This window comes from Apaloderma vittatum, unplaced genomic scaffold, assembly GCF_000703405.1.
Source record: "Apaloderma vittatum isolate BGI_N311 unplaced genomic scaffold, ASM70340v1 scaffold15363, whole genome shotgun sequence".
Classification (NCBI taxonomy): Eukaryota; Metazoa; Chordata; class Aves; order Trogoniformes; family Trogonidae; genus Apaloderma; species Apaloderma vittatum.
In genome coordinates, this window is record NW_009708823.1 from 27,956 (window position 1) to 42,546 (window position 14,591).

General features: G+C 36.1%; 1 protein-coding gene across 1 annotated transcript in view; it reads left to right on the forward strand.

The window, feature by feature from the left end:
- The window catches only part of TTC13 (tetratricopeptide repeat domain 13), a 38,272-nt gene extending 25,157 nt beyond the window's left edge, over window positions 1–13,115 (forward strand). Inside the window, exons 16-23 of the mRNA XM_009866703.1 lie at window positions 1,640–1,723; window positions 2,677–2,761; window positions 5,454–5,563; window positions 6,625–6,760; window positions 7,400–7,479; window positions 8,622–8,700; window positions 10,656–10,735; window positions 12,967–13,115. Coding sequence (XP_009865005.1) covers window positions 1,640–1,723; window positions 2,677–2,761; window positions 5,454–5,563; window positions 6,625–6,760; window positions 7,400–7,479; window positions 8,622–8,700; window positions 10,656–10,735; window positions 12,967–13,090 — 778 coding nt within the window. The 3' untranslated portion in view covers window positions 13,091–13,115. The remainder of the gene's footprint in view (window positions 1–1,639; window positions 1,724–2,676; window positions 2,762–5,453; window positions 5,564–6,624; window positions 6,761–7,399; window positions 7,480–8,621; window positions 8,701–10,655; window positions 10,736–12,966) is intronic.
- Window positions 13,116–14,591: the final 1,476 nt, after the last annotated feature.

The following is a 14,591-nucleotide window of genomic DNA, read 5'->3' on the forward strand; positions in this document are numbered from 1 at the left end:
ATTAGTTTTATCATGGAGGCAGTAGCATTGAGTGACTGCCGAACTAAAGATTCTTTTACAGAGTGGCAAAAAGTTTGAAGAGTGTCAGAAAACAATTTTTTGTTTGTTTGTTTGAAGTCAATTTGGGGACCTTTTCTTAAAGATATATTAGAAACATCTTGCATTTCGCAGTGCCTGGTAGACTTCCAGATCTTAACGTTCTCAAGATGCAAGTGTATCAGCTGTTACTACTTCTTCTTGGGTCTATAGACAAGTGAGACTTTGGCTATCTTGTTTCTGCCTTAAAGATCAAAGTCATCAATTTCATTTAAAGTCAAGAAAATGTTTATGAAAACTGAAGTTATTTTCATAAGCAAAACAAGACTTGAGATCAGCTAAACAATAATGATATACTCAATGCTCTAATAAAAAAATTTAAGACATTCTCTGGAACACTGCTCCTTTTGAATTCTTGGTGGTAGTTTTATTAGGAGAAAGAGTGAGAATAAACATAAAGTGATTCTGACCACCCACCAAGAGTCTTTTCTTGGTATTACTGCTTCTAGATGGCCTTACAGAATGATAGATCTGATCTGGATGTATTTTCCAAGACACCACTGCAGGAAGATCCAGTTCCTTATACTGACACGCTTCTGCCTGTTGTACAGATACTTTTTTTAATACAGATGGAAAATGATGGGACGTACAACAAGGGCAAATTATGTATATAGATTTGTCTTCATCCTTCTGCTCTCCCTACCTCCCTTTTCTATATGCATATATATATGTGTGTGTTCTAAATCTGTTCAGTATTTAAAGACCAATTCTGCCATTATTCTAGGCTAACCCTACTAAAGTGTGAGGCTGAGTCAGACATTAGACAGGGTCTTAAGCTGCCAAAAATCACTTGGAGTGGGGAAAAAAAGCTAGGTGTACACACCTTCCTGTGATTGACAGTGGTTTTGCTTCCTCAGAAAGCAATAACATTTGCTTTATAAAATCTTGTTTTGTAGACTGGGAGAAGAGGAAGGACATCTACAAATGCAATAATGGTATGTAATTTTTCCTCTCTGAGTGATTATAATCTTAGCAAGCTTCTACCAAGTTTTTAACATCTGTGGGGTTTTTTTCCTTCCTTAGTAGTCAAAGGAAAAAAACCTCACTGTTTTGAGGGGTTTTTTAGCAGTTGCTGTTTGTAACTGTTAGGAGTCAAAGCAAATATGTTGGCAAATATATAAACTGGAGAGTGCTGGTTCTCAAAGTAAATCAGTGTGCAGATTGAGAATTCTCTCCTAGTTCTGCAATATCCACGAACATGAATAACTGTCTAAGATTATATCCTTGTACAAATGGATAATTCTCATATAGATAAGATTTACTGGACATGGGCACACTGGAATGAGGAACATGCATGAAATGTAATTTATCAGAAAACAACACTAATGATACATGAGCTTTTACAAGTTCGGTGTGGAATCTGTATTCAGATTGGAGGAAGGGCAACTCACCACCTCAGACAAACCTCTGGTTCTTTCCTTTAATTTACAAAGTATCGGTGGATAACATTCTGTCTAATGTCAACAAATAATTTTTGTGCCTTACCCCTGAAATGTTGTATTGAAAAATAAGACTTGAAAAAAACCTTTTCTTTTCTTTGTAGGGGGCAGGTCATTAACATGCGGTACCTGGAATATTTTGAGAAAATTCTTCATTTTATCAAAGATAGGATCCTTATTTATCATGGGTAAATTACTGATATGATTATGTTTTTTGTTTATATTTTTTCTCCTTGCTCCCCTGGTAATACTGATTTGAAATTTAGATAATACTAATTTCTGAAAGTCTGAGGGATATTTTCTTTAGTATGTTTTAGTTTTCTTAGTATCTATAATTGTCTTATTTCCTGTTTGAAATCCAAAATCCTACTCACTACTATGTAAAGAAACTTAAACTAATAGGAAGAACCATTGTGAATTACAGCATACTGAGAAACTAACAATGGTGTTGAATTTCTACCTGCAATTTTGACTTGAGTTATCCTGATTCTTTCAAAAATACAATTTATTAAAGATGTTGGGTTCCCTCCTGATAGAATAGAGTACACATTCTCCAAATTCTCCATTCTGACTTTGGTCAGAGTGAGCCAGCAACATTTGACCTTAAACGAGAGCAATTTGTGCTGTGATTTTTAAAATAATTCTGTTCTTAAGATCTGGATATGACAATTAATAAATACTAGAGCACTAGCTCAACAGGTTTGTCTATAATCCAACTGTGCCTGCATCTGTAGTATTTAGAGACCTTTGAGTCTACACAGTTGCATACATTTTGAGAATATTTCTAACATGAACTTTATTCTTCCATCTTGCTTCATCAGCAACCCCTTGCATAGATGCACGCATACAAACACTGTTTTGTGCTTTAGAGTGGCCAACAGTAACTGAATAAGATATAAAACTGAAGTTTGAGGTTGAGGCTTGAAGCTGAAAAAAGTCAGCTGAACTGATACAGGAGGAAATTACTTTTTGAAGAATAAGAGAGCATCTGGCCAAATGTGAAGGAACTAACTTTCAGAAAAGAAGTAATTAAATAACTTTCAATAACTTATTCCACTATAGCTAATTAGGTTAAAGCTAGATGGATTTCAAGAAGTGCTGTGTGTGTTCAACCATTGTGATTCCATTTTTTTTTTCCTAGTGCTAATAATCCAAAAGGACTATTAGAAGTTCGAGAAGCTTTGGAAAAGGTGCACAAGGTAGAAGATCTTCTTCCCATAATGAAGGTAAATTAAACTTTGAAATATGCTAAAAGTAATGAAACGTATTCTGGGAGATATCCAGTTCCTCAGAATATAACCGCCATATATAAGCTTGAATCGAAACACTGGAAACGCTAACTCAGGTTATATAAAATCTGCTTATGTAAGATATGAGTTTCCCTTTGATATATGCAGAGGTGCGATGTGTATTCGAAAGGCTTGACCTAACTGTGAATTGTAAAGAAATTAAGAGAAAACAGAGTTGAAGGTAATTCTTTGAAGCTGGACCTTGTCAGCCAGGAGGGTTTGTGCTATGATCCACCATAATAGGCTCACAGTATGCCTGTGTAGTACAAAGGAAAAAAAAATTTTTAAAAAAAAAAATCCAAGATGTGTGTCTGAAAGATGAGGAACATGGAAACTCTCGGTTCTTTGGGGCAGGTCTGTATGTGCTGAGACTGGCAGGGGTGAACAGAGGAGTAGTTTTCCTTAGTGACTAACATCTGAAATGAGATCTTGGTTTACATTCTTGAGTTTTGAAAGACTGTCAGAGAAGGAGTGAGGCAACTGCAGATTTTCTGACTGGCAGTGGTCTTTGTAGAAGCGCTTTGCAAATATGATGTGCAAAATGATTTATATTCATAAGTAATAAGGCATGAGCCAAGTTTAAGGTCTTCCCCCCTCACTATACTCCCCCAAATTAATCTAGGATGAGCAGTGTTTTAAGTATTTGAGTTTGGGGAAATGCTGTTACAAAACATTTTTTTTAAAGGATTGGACAGGAATGTATTTAGAATGGAACAAAATTTGGGAAAAACAGTCATTCTAAAGAGAGACAAACTCATTGCTTTCTTATCGGATGTGTGCACATTGCAGCTGACAGATTGCCATGGAACAGAGCTGTCTGAAAATACATTGCTGCTACTACTGATAGACCGGGATTGGATTTCTTCTCATAGAAGTGCTCATTCACTTGTGCGCTACAGATATCTTTACAGAAGCTACATAGTTCAAGCACTAAATTTTTCTGGGATTTTTAAGTATCTGTTTCTAATGTAAGTGTCTTCAAGGAACACACCATAATTTTGGAGGTCCTTTGTATATTACTGTCTTGTTCTGGGCCTTAGAAGATGAAGCCAAGTGAATACTCACTTAACCTAAACAAAAACTTGTGATGAAGAGGTAGAGTAGATGTTGGGGTGGACAGACAAATAAATGTTCCCTACTGACACACAAATGTGCAAATAAGGCTCTGAGGAGCACCTGATACGGCTACTGTTGAATTGTTGGCCAGAAAAAATGCTATTAGTGGACTTAAAAATATAGGTTACTCCAAGATGATGATAAAAATATATAAACATAATGGACTACACATGACTTAATTCAAAATAAATGTCTCAACTGGTAGCGAATATTCTTTCTGGTTCTCGTAACTTGCACATTTTACTCTGGTTTGAATCTCCTATATACTGTTCCAAATTTTATCAAAGTGGAATGCATTTTCTCATGAGAGGCTTTTAGATATGTTTCTTTGAAATAAATGCAAATTCTCTTTAAACAAAGCATCCTGAATCATAAATTTTATCTTAAAATAAATAGTTGCCTGAATAATTCATTCAACATTATTGCATAATAGTCATTAATAGTGCCTGTGTAAAATGAATGTCTGCTAATACTGATGTGTCTGGTTATTTGAGTAGCTGGATAATGTATGTCAGAAGTTGGCCTTCTGGCTTTACTTAAAACCAGTTTTGCCTAGTTTATACAACACTTCGGCTGCAGTATTATAGTTAGATAATGTAGCTTTGTAAAATTCTTAAACTTTGTGATATTTTTCCTGGAGGATAAACATTAATTGAAACTGGATCACAGCTGAGTAGTTGTTGCTGTGAGCTGTATTCTGGAATCCACGCTGAGACTAGTGCAGCTGCTTCTGACGTGTTGTATGAGGAATGGCTGAGGGATCTGGGGCTGTTTAGCCTGGAGAAGGGGAGACCAGATCGCTCTATACAACAACCTGGAAAAAGATTGAGCGAGATGGGGGGTTGGTCTGTTCTCTCTAGTGGCAACTGATAGGACGAGGGGAAATGGCCTTAAGTTGTGCCAAAGGAGTTTCAGGTTGGATATTGGGAAGGATTTCTATACTGAAAGTGTTGTCAGGCACTGGAACAGGCTGCCCAGGGAGGTGGTTGAGTCATCATCCCTGGAGGTATTTAAGAGATGGGTAGATGTTTTGCTGAGGGACATGGGTTAGTGGTGTTGGTAGGGCTAGGATGAAGGTTGGACTTGATGATCCTGAAGGTCTCTTCCAACTGAAACTGTTCTGTGATTCTATAAACATAAAACAGGCTTTCAAATTCCTGCTTTTGCATTTACGTTGTTACACCAAAAGGCTACTAACCACAGGCAACTTGAGGAGAGATTTGTACAACTGAAACTGCTTTGTAGAGTTGCTTTTCATAAACGGTGCCTCTTTATATTTGCTATATAGTTACAAAGTTGAATGTCAGTGTGCCTCAGTCAATATTTATCGTTTCCACTCAGTAGGAAGTAAAGAATAAATGAAATAATGTAGTTGACAGTAACTCTTTGTCCTCTTCCCTCAGTTTGTCCATTTTTTGTTTCTGCTCTGTGTATTTGAGGTGTTTCAAAACAATAGCTAGGCAGTTTGTCTCCGTTCACTCTAACGTTACTATTTTTTTCTTTCTTTTGAAAGCAGTTTAACAGTAAAACAAGAGATGGGTTTACTGTGAACACAAAAGTCCCCAGCCTCAAGGATCAAGGGAAAGAATATGATGGATTCACGATTACAATAACAGGAGATAAGTACGTTCAAGGTTTTTAGGGGTTCAGATACATTAAGTAATGATGAAGTATTAGCATTTAATCTCTTCAAATGCAACTTCTACTTGCATAAAGTAGGCTTTGTTTTTCAGTAGTTGCATTTTTATAAATAACTCAAATAATTTGGTCAAGGACTTAAAATTCCTGTTGTGTTCCCTAACAAAGAGGGAGTATGGATGATTCTCTAACATATAACACAAAAGTGAAGAGAGATCTTGTTATTTATCTTAAGACTATAAAATGCTTAAAGGGGAAAAAGCTCTCTATCTTATCCATATCAAAGTACATTTCTTGTTGTGAGACCTTGTCTGTTACGGTGACTGAGAATTCCTGAATGGAAATTCTTATGATCCAAGAATGGAAGAGACTCTCTTTATTTTTGAAGTGTTTGCAGACCTCCGACCTGCAAATTCTGATTTAGATAGTACCTGAATGTAAGAGAATACAGTCAGGAGGCTTTGGGCCACACTTTGGGAGAGACATTAAATTTCTCACTTTATGAATACTGGCTCCTTGTCTTCTTGAAGAAGGAGCATTAATCTGAAGCTCAGAAGCTCTGTCCCATTAGCAACTAAAAATTTTGGTTTATGGAAATTAAAATTGCGTACATTGGAATTTTTCCCAAAACTTGTGTACTTCCAGTTAATACTGCATTTTACATTCTATACAAAAATCTCATGCCCATGAAGATATTTTAAAATTTCATTTTTCTTTTTCCTACACTTTTTAAGTGAAATAGTATTGCTTCTCAGGTATTCTTCAGTGGAAATACTCCACCTCTGATTAGACAGCAATCTTTATGTATTTTTTCAGACAAACTTAAAACATGACAAAATGTTAATTCACTGGGGGGATGTATTTATTTTTTAACTAAAAGGGAGGCAATGCACGTAATTCCCTGCTTAAGGAAAAATTAACAGAAACAGGTTATTATGTGATATTTAACTGTAGTACCTTTGCCTCGTACCCTGAGTATTAGATTATGCAAGATATTCTTTTCAAAACATTTTTTACCTCCATTTTTTGTTTCATTTACTTGACAGAGTGGGGAACATACTATTTTCGGTAGAAACTCAGACAACAGAAGAGAGAACACAGCTGTATCATGCAGAAATAGATGCGCTATATAAGGATCTAACAGCTAAAGGAAAAATTCTAATTCTGTCTGCAGAGCTGGGGGTAAGGCTTTTTTAGTAGAAGTTATGAATTCCTGATAAAATTCTATTATTTTTATACCTACTGTTTAACAGTGACTGTTTTACTAGTTTTTGACAAAACGTAATAAAACTGACTCCTTGCTTAAACCCAATTAGGATGAGTACCATAAGAAGTTGCTGTAATTCTCTTACTTCAAAATTTGGTATGCCTTGCTGCAGTCCTAGAGAACCAGACAAAGTCTCTCTGATCCTTCCTTCTTTTTTTTACTTTTTCCCTCGTTTTCTTTATTTTTCTCATAGTTATCATTCTTAGAAGCGTTGCTTAGGATTTGATTCATGGTGCCTACATGTAAGATGAGAAGTAGCAGGAATTCTTGAGCAGCACAGTTGTGTTTGTGTTGATTTGGATTGCAATGAGAATTTGACTACATTTGAGCTTTTCATCCTTCAACACAGTGGAGATGAACTATGTGTCACCTAAATTTTAAAAATATAACAAAACTATTTGCTTAAACATCTGTTAATCAGACTTCAACTTGTCGCTTGATATTTTTCACATTTGGAACGGTTCTTAAAAAAAATTTACAATCCCATAAGCCCCATGTATTCTTTTATATGGTATTGCCTGGCTATTAAATTAACTTTCTTTTCTCTTGCTTAGGAGGTAGATGCTGTTTGCAACTTGATCCTGTCATTAGTTTATTACTTCTATAATTTAATGCCACTTTCAAGAGGATCTAGGTTAGTGATTGTCTTTATCATATCTGTTATCTTGGATGCATGCTGTAAAATGTCAATGTGTTGCAGTATCTTAACAAATTTTTTAATATCAAAAAAAGCTAAAAAAGCTCTGGGTTGAGTCGTGTGTCACCTTCTGCTGGCATGACTATGAATACTGACTTAGTACTGTTTCAAAGACTAGTTTGTAGTGGCTGATGGTAACTATTCATAGTTGCATGTAGATTTAAAATGATGAGTAGTCCATATTTATAGACTTCAGCTCACGGATTGAAAAAATGTAATTTTTAAATTGTAATGCTTGGGTTCCTAATGCATATTAAGTTACACCACTGTAATTTCACTTAAGCTTTATCAGAACATGTATTTAAGATTAAATATACTTTGAGATAAGTTTTGGAGTTTTTTAATAGAATAAATTACTAAAATAATATTTTAGTGTATTTTATGATTTCCTTTGGTGAACCTAACAATTACAGTAAAGTCCCATATGTTACAGGTCTCTTCAACTGAAATTCTTGTTTAATTCAAACCTGGCTACATCTAAGACTGTTACGAATCTGTTTCACAAAGCACTTAAGATCTTTTAGCTTATTATTAAATGCGGTTCTGTAGAAAATAAAATTTTAAAAAATCTTTAGATTTCATTTTTGTAATCAGACATTGTCTTTATCTTACAGAATGTACAAATTAAGAGAAATTCTGAGTTTCTTAAGTTAAATTTAAAAAAGTTAAGAAACTAAGCAGCTTTACTGTGCCTCTAGTTGTGTTGCAGTAGAGTTCATAAACTTTTCTGGGCTACAGCTAAGCTTCTTGGGAACAGGAGTTTGCTTTGTTTTCACTCTATTGGAGTCTTAAGAACTCGTAAGTCTGAAATTATGATTCTGACTACTCTAGAAAAAATGCTCTTCAGTCTTTAAGCTCCACAGGATCATAACATCATTCCAGTGGTGTTCAAAAGTAATAGTGATGTCGCTTTCAAGTTTCATGCTTGTTTTTGCTTCTTAAATAAAGTAACTAGCACGGTAATTTTTGCTAGCCTTCTGTAAAACAGTACTATATTCTCTTTGTTTTGTAGTCTAAAATAGCATTATGGAAGGACTTTCACTTTGGCTTTTATTTATTTATTTTTATTTTTTTTTAAGTGTGATAGCTTATTCAGTGATCATGGGAGCACTAATGGCGAGTGGAAAAGAAGTATCAGGAAAAATCCCGAAAGGCAAGGCAAGTATCCAAACGCACTGGTTCAGCCTTGATGGAGGAAGAACTACTTGTGGCTGTGAGGAGGGAGCTGTAGGAATGATGAGTGGCTGCGTGCTTGTTTACTGGTGGTTGGTTAGCTATGTGGTCTGGTGTCTTGCAGCTTGACAGTTTTGAAAATTCCCTCACTGTTCCAACAGCAGGTGAGATTTAGAGGTAGTATGTGCAGTAATTCTGGTTAGTCAGATTGTAGCGGTTTGTGTCCCATAGTAATTACTTATTTGTAACTGAAGCGTTTCCAGTGTGCTGAGCTGCTTTTCCTGTCTTTCTTTGAGAAGGGTTCTTAGAATACTTGGGTAGGATTAGTGACTGTTCTGGTGCACAGCAGAAATGTTCTGTCTTTGCTCTCAGTGTGTTCCAGAGCATTCAGGGCTTGGTGAGTAGAAATGGATTTGCAGTTTCTCTTGTTTTCTTCTTCCCATCTGTATTCTGCGTAATTTAAAATAAGTCCTAGATTTTAAGTGACTACATTTAAACGTTATGCTACCTTGCTCAATAATGAGTTTCCCTTTTTTTATTCAACTATTGGGTTGTTAGCTGTGTTCCCTTTTCAGCATGAGAGGAGTGAGAGTGTCTCTGTCTTTTTAATGTAGTCAGAAGAATCAGTGAAATTCCAGAATCAAAGTTGTTGAAGAAAATACCCTACATGGATAACTAAAGAAAGAGCAATTTTTCCTTTTGTTCTAGAAAGCCCTGAAAACAGTGAGGTTTGTCCTTTCAGTGCAATGTACTCCTAGTAGCTTTTAAGAGCAAACTGCACTTGGTTAGTAGCAAGAAAGCTTTCTCTGCAGTACGCCATTAAGCGGGTGTCTTCACTGTTCTATGGGAGTTCAAGCTGAGGTAAAAGACTTATGTGGGTTTTCTTAAGCATCTTCTTAGGATTTAATAGGGTACGGCATTTTGCTAACTGATGTTATGCATGTAAGCAGAATATCAGGATTACCAAAAAGCAGGATTTCTGATTTACAGGAAGCTTTGGGGATATTGTTATATTTGAGAGTGTCTGAATTGGAACAAAACCATTTCTTAGGAAAGTTTTCAGTCACTGGAAGAAATTGATCTCCACAGTTGAAGGAAACTGGGATTTTTTTTATTTATTTTGTGCCAGATTCCTTAGAAGGACATTTTTGGTCCCAAGTTTGCATGCATTATCAGACTGCTCTGAAGACAAAGGCTTTTAGTCAAGAGTCCTGTTACTGCCTGGTCGGTCAGTCAGTAGCCATGGCCACAGTAGCTTTCCAGCGTTGGTTGCAGTAGAACATGCAAACCCACACAGATTTTTAGTACCTGGTATGTGTGCTGACTTCCAAACTGGTGATGAGGCACAAAGTAGCCTGGGCACAGACTAGCTAGTAAGCTTACTCCTGTGTTACCAAGAGTATAGGTAACAAGCTCTCAGAACACTTCTTTCAATTCAGCCAGAGTTCACTGAACCACACATGTGTCAGCTTAAATGTTTCAGCAGCAGTGAACCAATGTTTTTAACTGAACATAGTTTTGCTGAAAACCTAACAACAGCGGAAATAAGAAGTTGCGCGGAGTTCTTGGCTGTGTGAACTTGCCTGAAAAGGCACTTGAAAAGAAGTACTACAGAATGGCTGGGAAGTCCAATATAAACCTGCCAATCATGCGATACAATATTTAGCAGAATACAGTATGTAGAAATGAGGAATATCCCCATTTTATATGGACATTGTAATAAAGGGCTGAACGCAGTATTTTCTAGCGCTGACCCATCAGTATAAACATCTTAAGATATAAAAAAATAAATAACTCGATATCATCACAAAGGGAAGTGTCTATTTTTAAAGTTGAATTTATATGTTAAGAAAGTTTGAGGATTAACTTCCTGAAGTTAGAGAACTTAAAACTTCTCTAATTTTTAAGATTTTTTTATTATTATTTTGTTGCTTTTTCAGCTGGTTGATTTTGAAGCAATGACAGCACCAGGGTCTGAAGCTTTTAGCAAAATAGCAAGGAGCTGGATGAATCTAAAAAGGTAAATCTTTTTGTTCAGATGGGGTATGAGGAAATAAAGTATGAAAGACTATATTTAAAATTTAAACTTACACTAAAAATGTTACTTTGAAATTATGAGTTTAGGAAATGATTCAGTGTATCTTTTAGCACTGTTTAGGAATTGATAAGACAAGATTTGAATTTACAAACATAATAGTTTATTTCTAGTCTAACAGTAGTTAGTAATCTGAACATTCAGTTATGTGAATGTTATCCTCTGAGAAAATTATCTGAGTTAATATCTATTTCATTTTGTTCAGTGGTCAATTTGCCTTATTTTTTAAAATAATTGATAAAACTGGTGATTGAGTGAACAATGAATGAACAAGGCAGGGGGGGAAAAAACTAACTTGTTCTTTTTTTCTATTCTTATGGATCTCTTCAAACTATCTGTCAAAAGTCTTTTACTTATCCTTTAGTGCTGTTTTAATTTGGAGAATAAGTATTTTCAAAGTAGATGAACGTTTTGAATATACAGAACTACATTACTTGGTGTAACTGCATGACTTCTGTATGATGCTTTAAAACTTTGATTTTCGCATGAATTGATTTTTGAATAATGAACATATTAATTCCTTTGTCAATATTATTAATTTAGTGCATTTGATTTGACTGTTGTTGGTTATTCCCCATATAAAAATCTCAAAATCAAGCCAGGGACAAAAGCAGTTTCAGTATTCTTCAAGTCAGGGTGAATACACTTAAAGGGTGCTGAGAGAACTGGCTGATGTCCTTAGAAGGCCACCTGTAATCTCTGAAAGGTTGTGATCATCAAGGGGTGTTCTTGGTGACTGCAGGAAAGGACACGTTGTATCCATCAAGAAGGACCACAGAGGAGGCTGTAGGCTGGTCAGTCTTGCTTTGGTCCCTGGCAAAGTCAGGAAGTGAGTCCTCTAGAAAAGCAATTCAGGGTATATGAAGGAGAAGGTGACTGGAGACGGTCAACATGGGTTTACCGAACATTGCGTGACCTAGTACTATTGCTTTCTGTCATAAAATGACTAGATTTGGGGATAGTAAGAGAGCAAGTCATGCTGTTTATTTTTACTTCAGCAAGGACTCCCACAAGACCCTCATACCAAGATAGCACGTTCTAGTCTGGATGAATGAAATAAAAAGCTGTTTGGATAATCGGGTTTAGGCTGCACTCGGCACTTTAGACTAGATCCAGAGTATTGTATTCAGTGTGGAGGCAGCTACAGTAAAGACTCTCATATACTTATTGGTGTTGTTTAACCCCATTGCCAGTGATACTCAGCCTGGTGAACTTCACTAGACCATAAAATCTTTTCCTAAATGAAGGCTATTAAGAAGACTCGACATCTTTGTCAGACTCAGACTAAAAATCCACTTGTAAACACAGTCAAATTCAGCGTTTATTAAGGAGTGACATTTCTAAACTACAATGTTTTTAAGTTGCTGTTTTTATTAAAAGTAATCTGCACAAATATTGTGACTCGGTTGTCTTGGAAATATAAAATATTTGATTCCCACAATATTTTAGTATAAATCTCCCAAATTATATACTCAGCTCCTTTCTTAATCCTCTGTTAATGCCTTTACTTATTTTTTAAGACAAAGGGCAACTTCTCTCTTGGGAACAAAATGAGCTTAAGCCATTTCAACCCTGCCCAATATGTTTCTAACTCTTTCAGATGTACTGTTGAAATTTGTGGGAGTCCACAGCAAACCAGATCAGGGAACTGATTTGTGTTAAAAATCACCTTGCCAAACCAAAAATGCGTAGCATAGTCCCACTGATAGTATTTCTGGCTCAAATGAGAGATGTATAATGGGCAAGGAATGAGCCAGGATGGAGGAAATGCTAAAGTTGGCTTTGAAAAAGCTCTGTGGAACCACAGCCTAAAGGACTTGAAGTAGTAATGTGAAGGTAATTAACCTGAGTGGCCAATTTACCTGTGGTGGAAGAATAATGGTGGATAAGGTAAGTAGGGCTTGAAGACTTAAAGCAATAAAATTTTGCTTTAACTTCTGCCACTTCCTAAGGCTCTTTTATATAGTCATTTTAATTCTATATATTTAGTACGGAGTTATGAGAAACGAGAGCTGGTTGTGGTCAACAGGTTTTCTTGACTTCAGGTCCCAAATCTGTTGGAGAAGTGGATGAAGAGAAGTATAAGCTTAATGTGTTAAGTTCAATGTAAATTATAAAACTCAGTAAAAGATAATTTTTTTTTTCTCCTCTTTCAGTATTTCACCTTCTTACAAGAGCCTACCATCAGTATCAGAGACTTTTCCAACCTTGAGAACGATGATCGAAGTACTAAATACAGACTCATCTCATTGTCTAAAAAAAACTATAGTTGTTGTATAATTTATACAAATAAAAGGCCAAAAGGTACTGCTTCATAAATTATTTTGAAGGAGAAGTTATGGTCAAAATGGTTTGAATTTTGGTTTGGTTTGTTTTTTTTTTTAAAAGAGTTAACTTACTTGACTAGTTATTACTAGGAGAAAATTAATCTTTCTGTGACCAGTAATATTATAAAGGGAAAAAGAAGTAGAACAGCTGATTTCTTATACGGAGACTTACTCTAATGGGAGATACAATTGTTCAGCATCCAAACAAAAGAGCGGTAAGAAACTTGGTCACAGTTACATACTGCACTTGAGCATTTACTAAGAAAAAAAAAAAGAGAGAAAAGTCATCTGCATTGGGAAATAGTGTAGTGGTATTTCCATTTGTTTTCTTGGTTTTTTCCGAAGCATCTGTCTTCTGCATAAAGAAACTTCATGAGCTGTACATGTGTGAGTAATTGGTAAATACACAGGCATTTCATGTAATGCAATCCAGTGAAGGAACAGATGTCGGCTTAAAAGAATGAGTTTCAGGAAAACATCATTTGGAAACAAAAACAAATGAATTACATATTTGGAGTTAGGCTCTTGGTGAGTAAATGTCAGAAACACAGCAACTGTACCTCAGCATTCTTTGGCAAGTGCCCGGTGGTGGTGGTTGGCAGAAGTTATCAACGGATTGATGGTATCTCGGGAGAGCTGGCGAGGGCTTCTTGGGTGGTTTTTGTTGGAAGGACCTGGCAGTGTTCTGGAAAGGCAGGCTTCCTGCAAGGCAGGGCTCATTCAGTTCAAATGAAATGGAAAGTGGATGGTACCAGGAACCAGTTTCTGTCCGAACCGAATTGCACTCGTTTTAGCTTGAGCTCTGTGACTTCAGAGCTTTTCATCAGGTTATGTGATTTCAGAAACAGCAAGCAATGGGTGGGACAAATGTTAATGTCTTTATTGTTAATGTCTTTCTGGTTTCCTGAGTGGCTTTGATCAGCTTTTTTTTCCTTGCCTGAATATTCAGCATTTCACAACTTTGGTAAGTTGAAAAAATGAGAAGGCTCACTTTGAAAGTGTGCTCCCAATCCAAGTTAAACCAGTGGTGCATAGTACCCATGGGAGCTTTTTTTTAAATGAACTCTTACAAGGTAAGATCATATGTTGAAAATACAAGGGTAAGGAAAGAATGTGCTTTTCTTCCACTTAAAGCCTTTTACCATCTATTGCTGAAATAAATGTTGCTGTCTGTGTAGTAACTCTTCCTGAGAACAAGCGCTGTTACAGTATTAACTTCTTGCCGTGGGAACTTACAGTACTGTTCCCAGACTTGTAAGCTCAGCAGAAGTAATGTTCTATGAAGGCAGGGAAAGGAATAGGAAGCAGATCTTTCTGCTAGATGCTTTTAATCCCAATTCTGGTATGTCTGAGAGTAGGCCTAGAATCTACTTGAAAATTTGCGTGAACTGTGCTGGAGCTGTGGTGGTAAGTGATGAGATTTGATTAAAAAATAGTGACCCGACTCCTAGCCA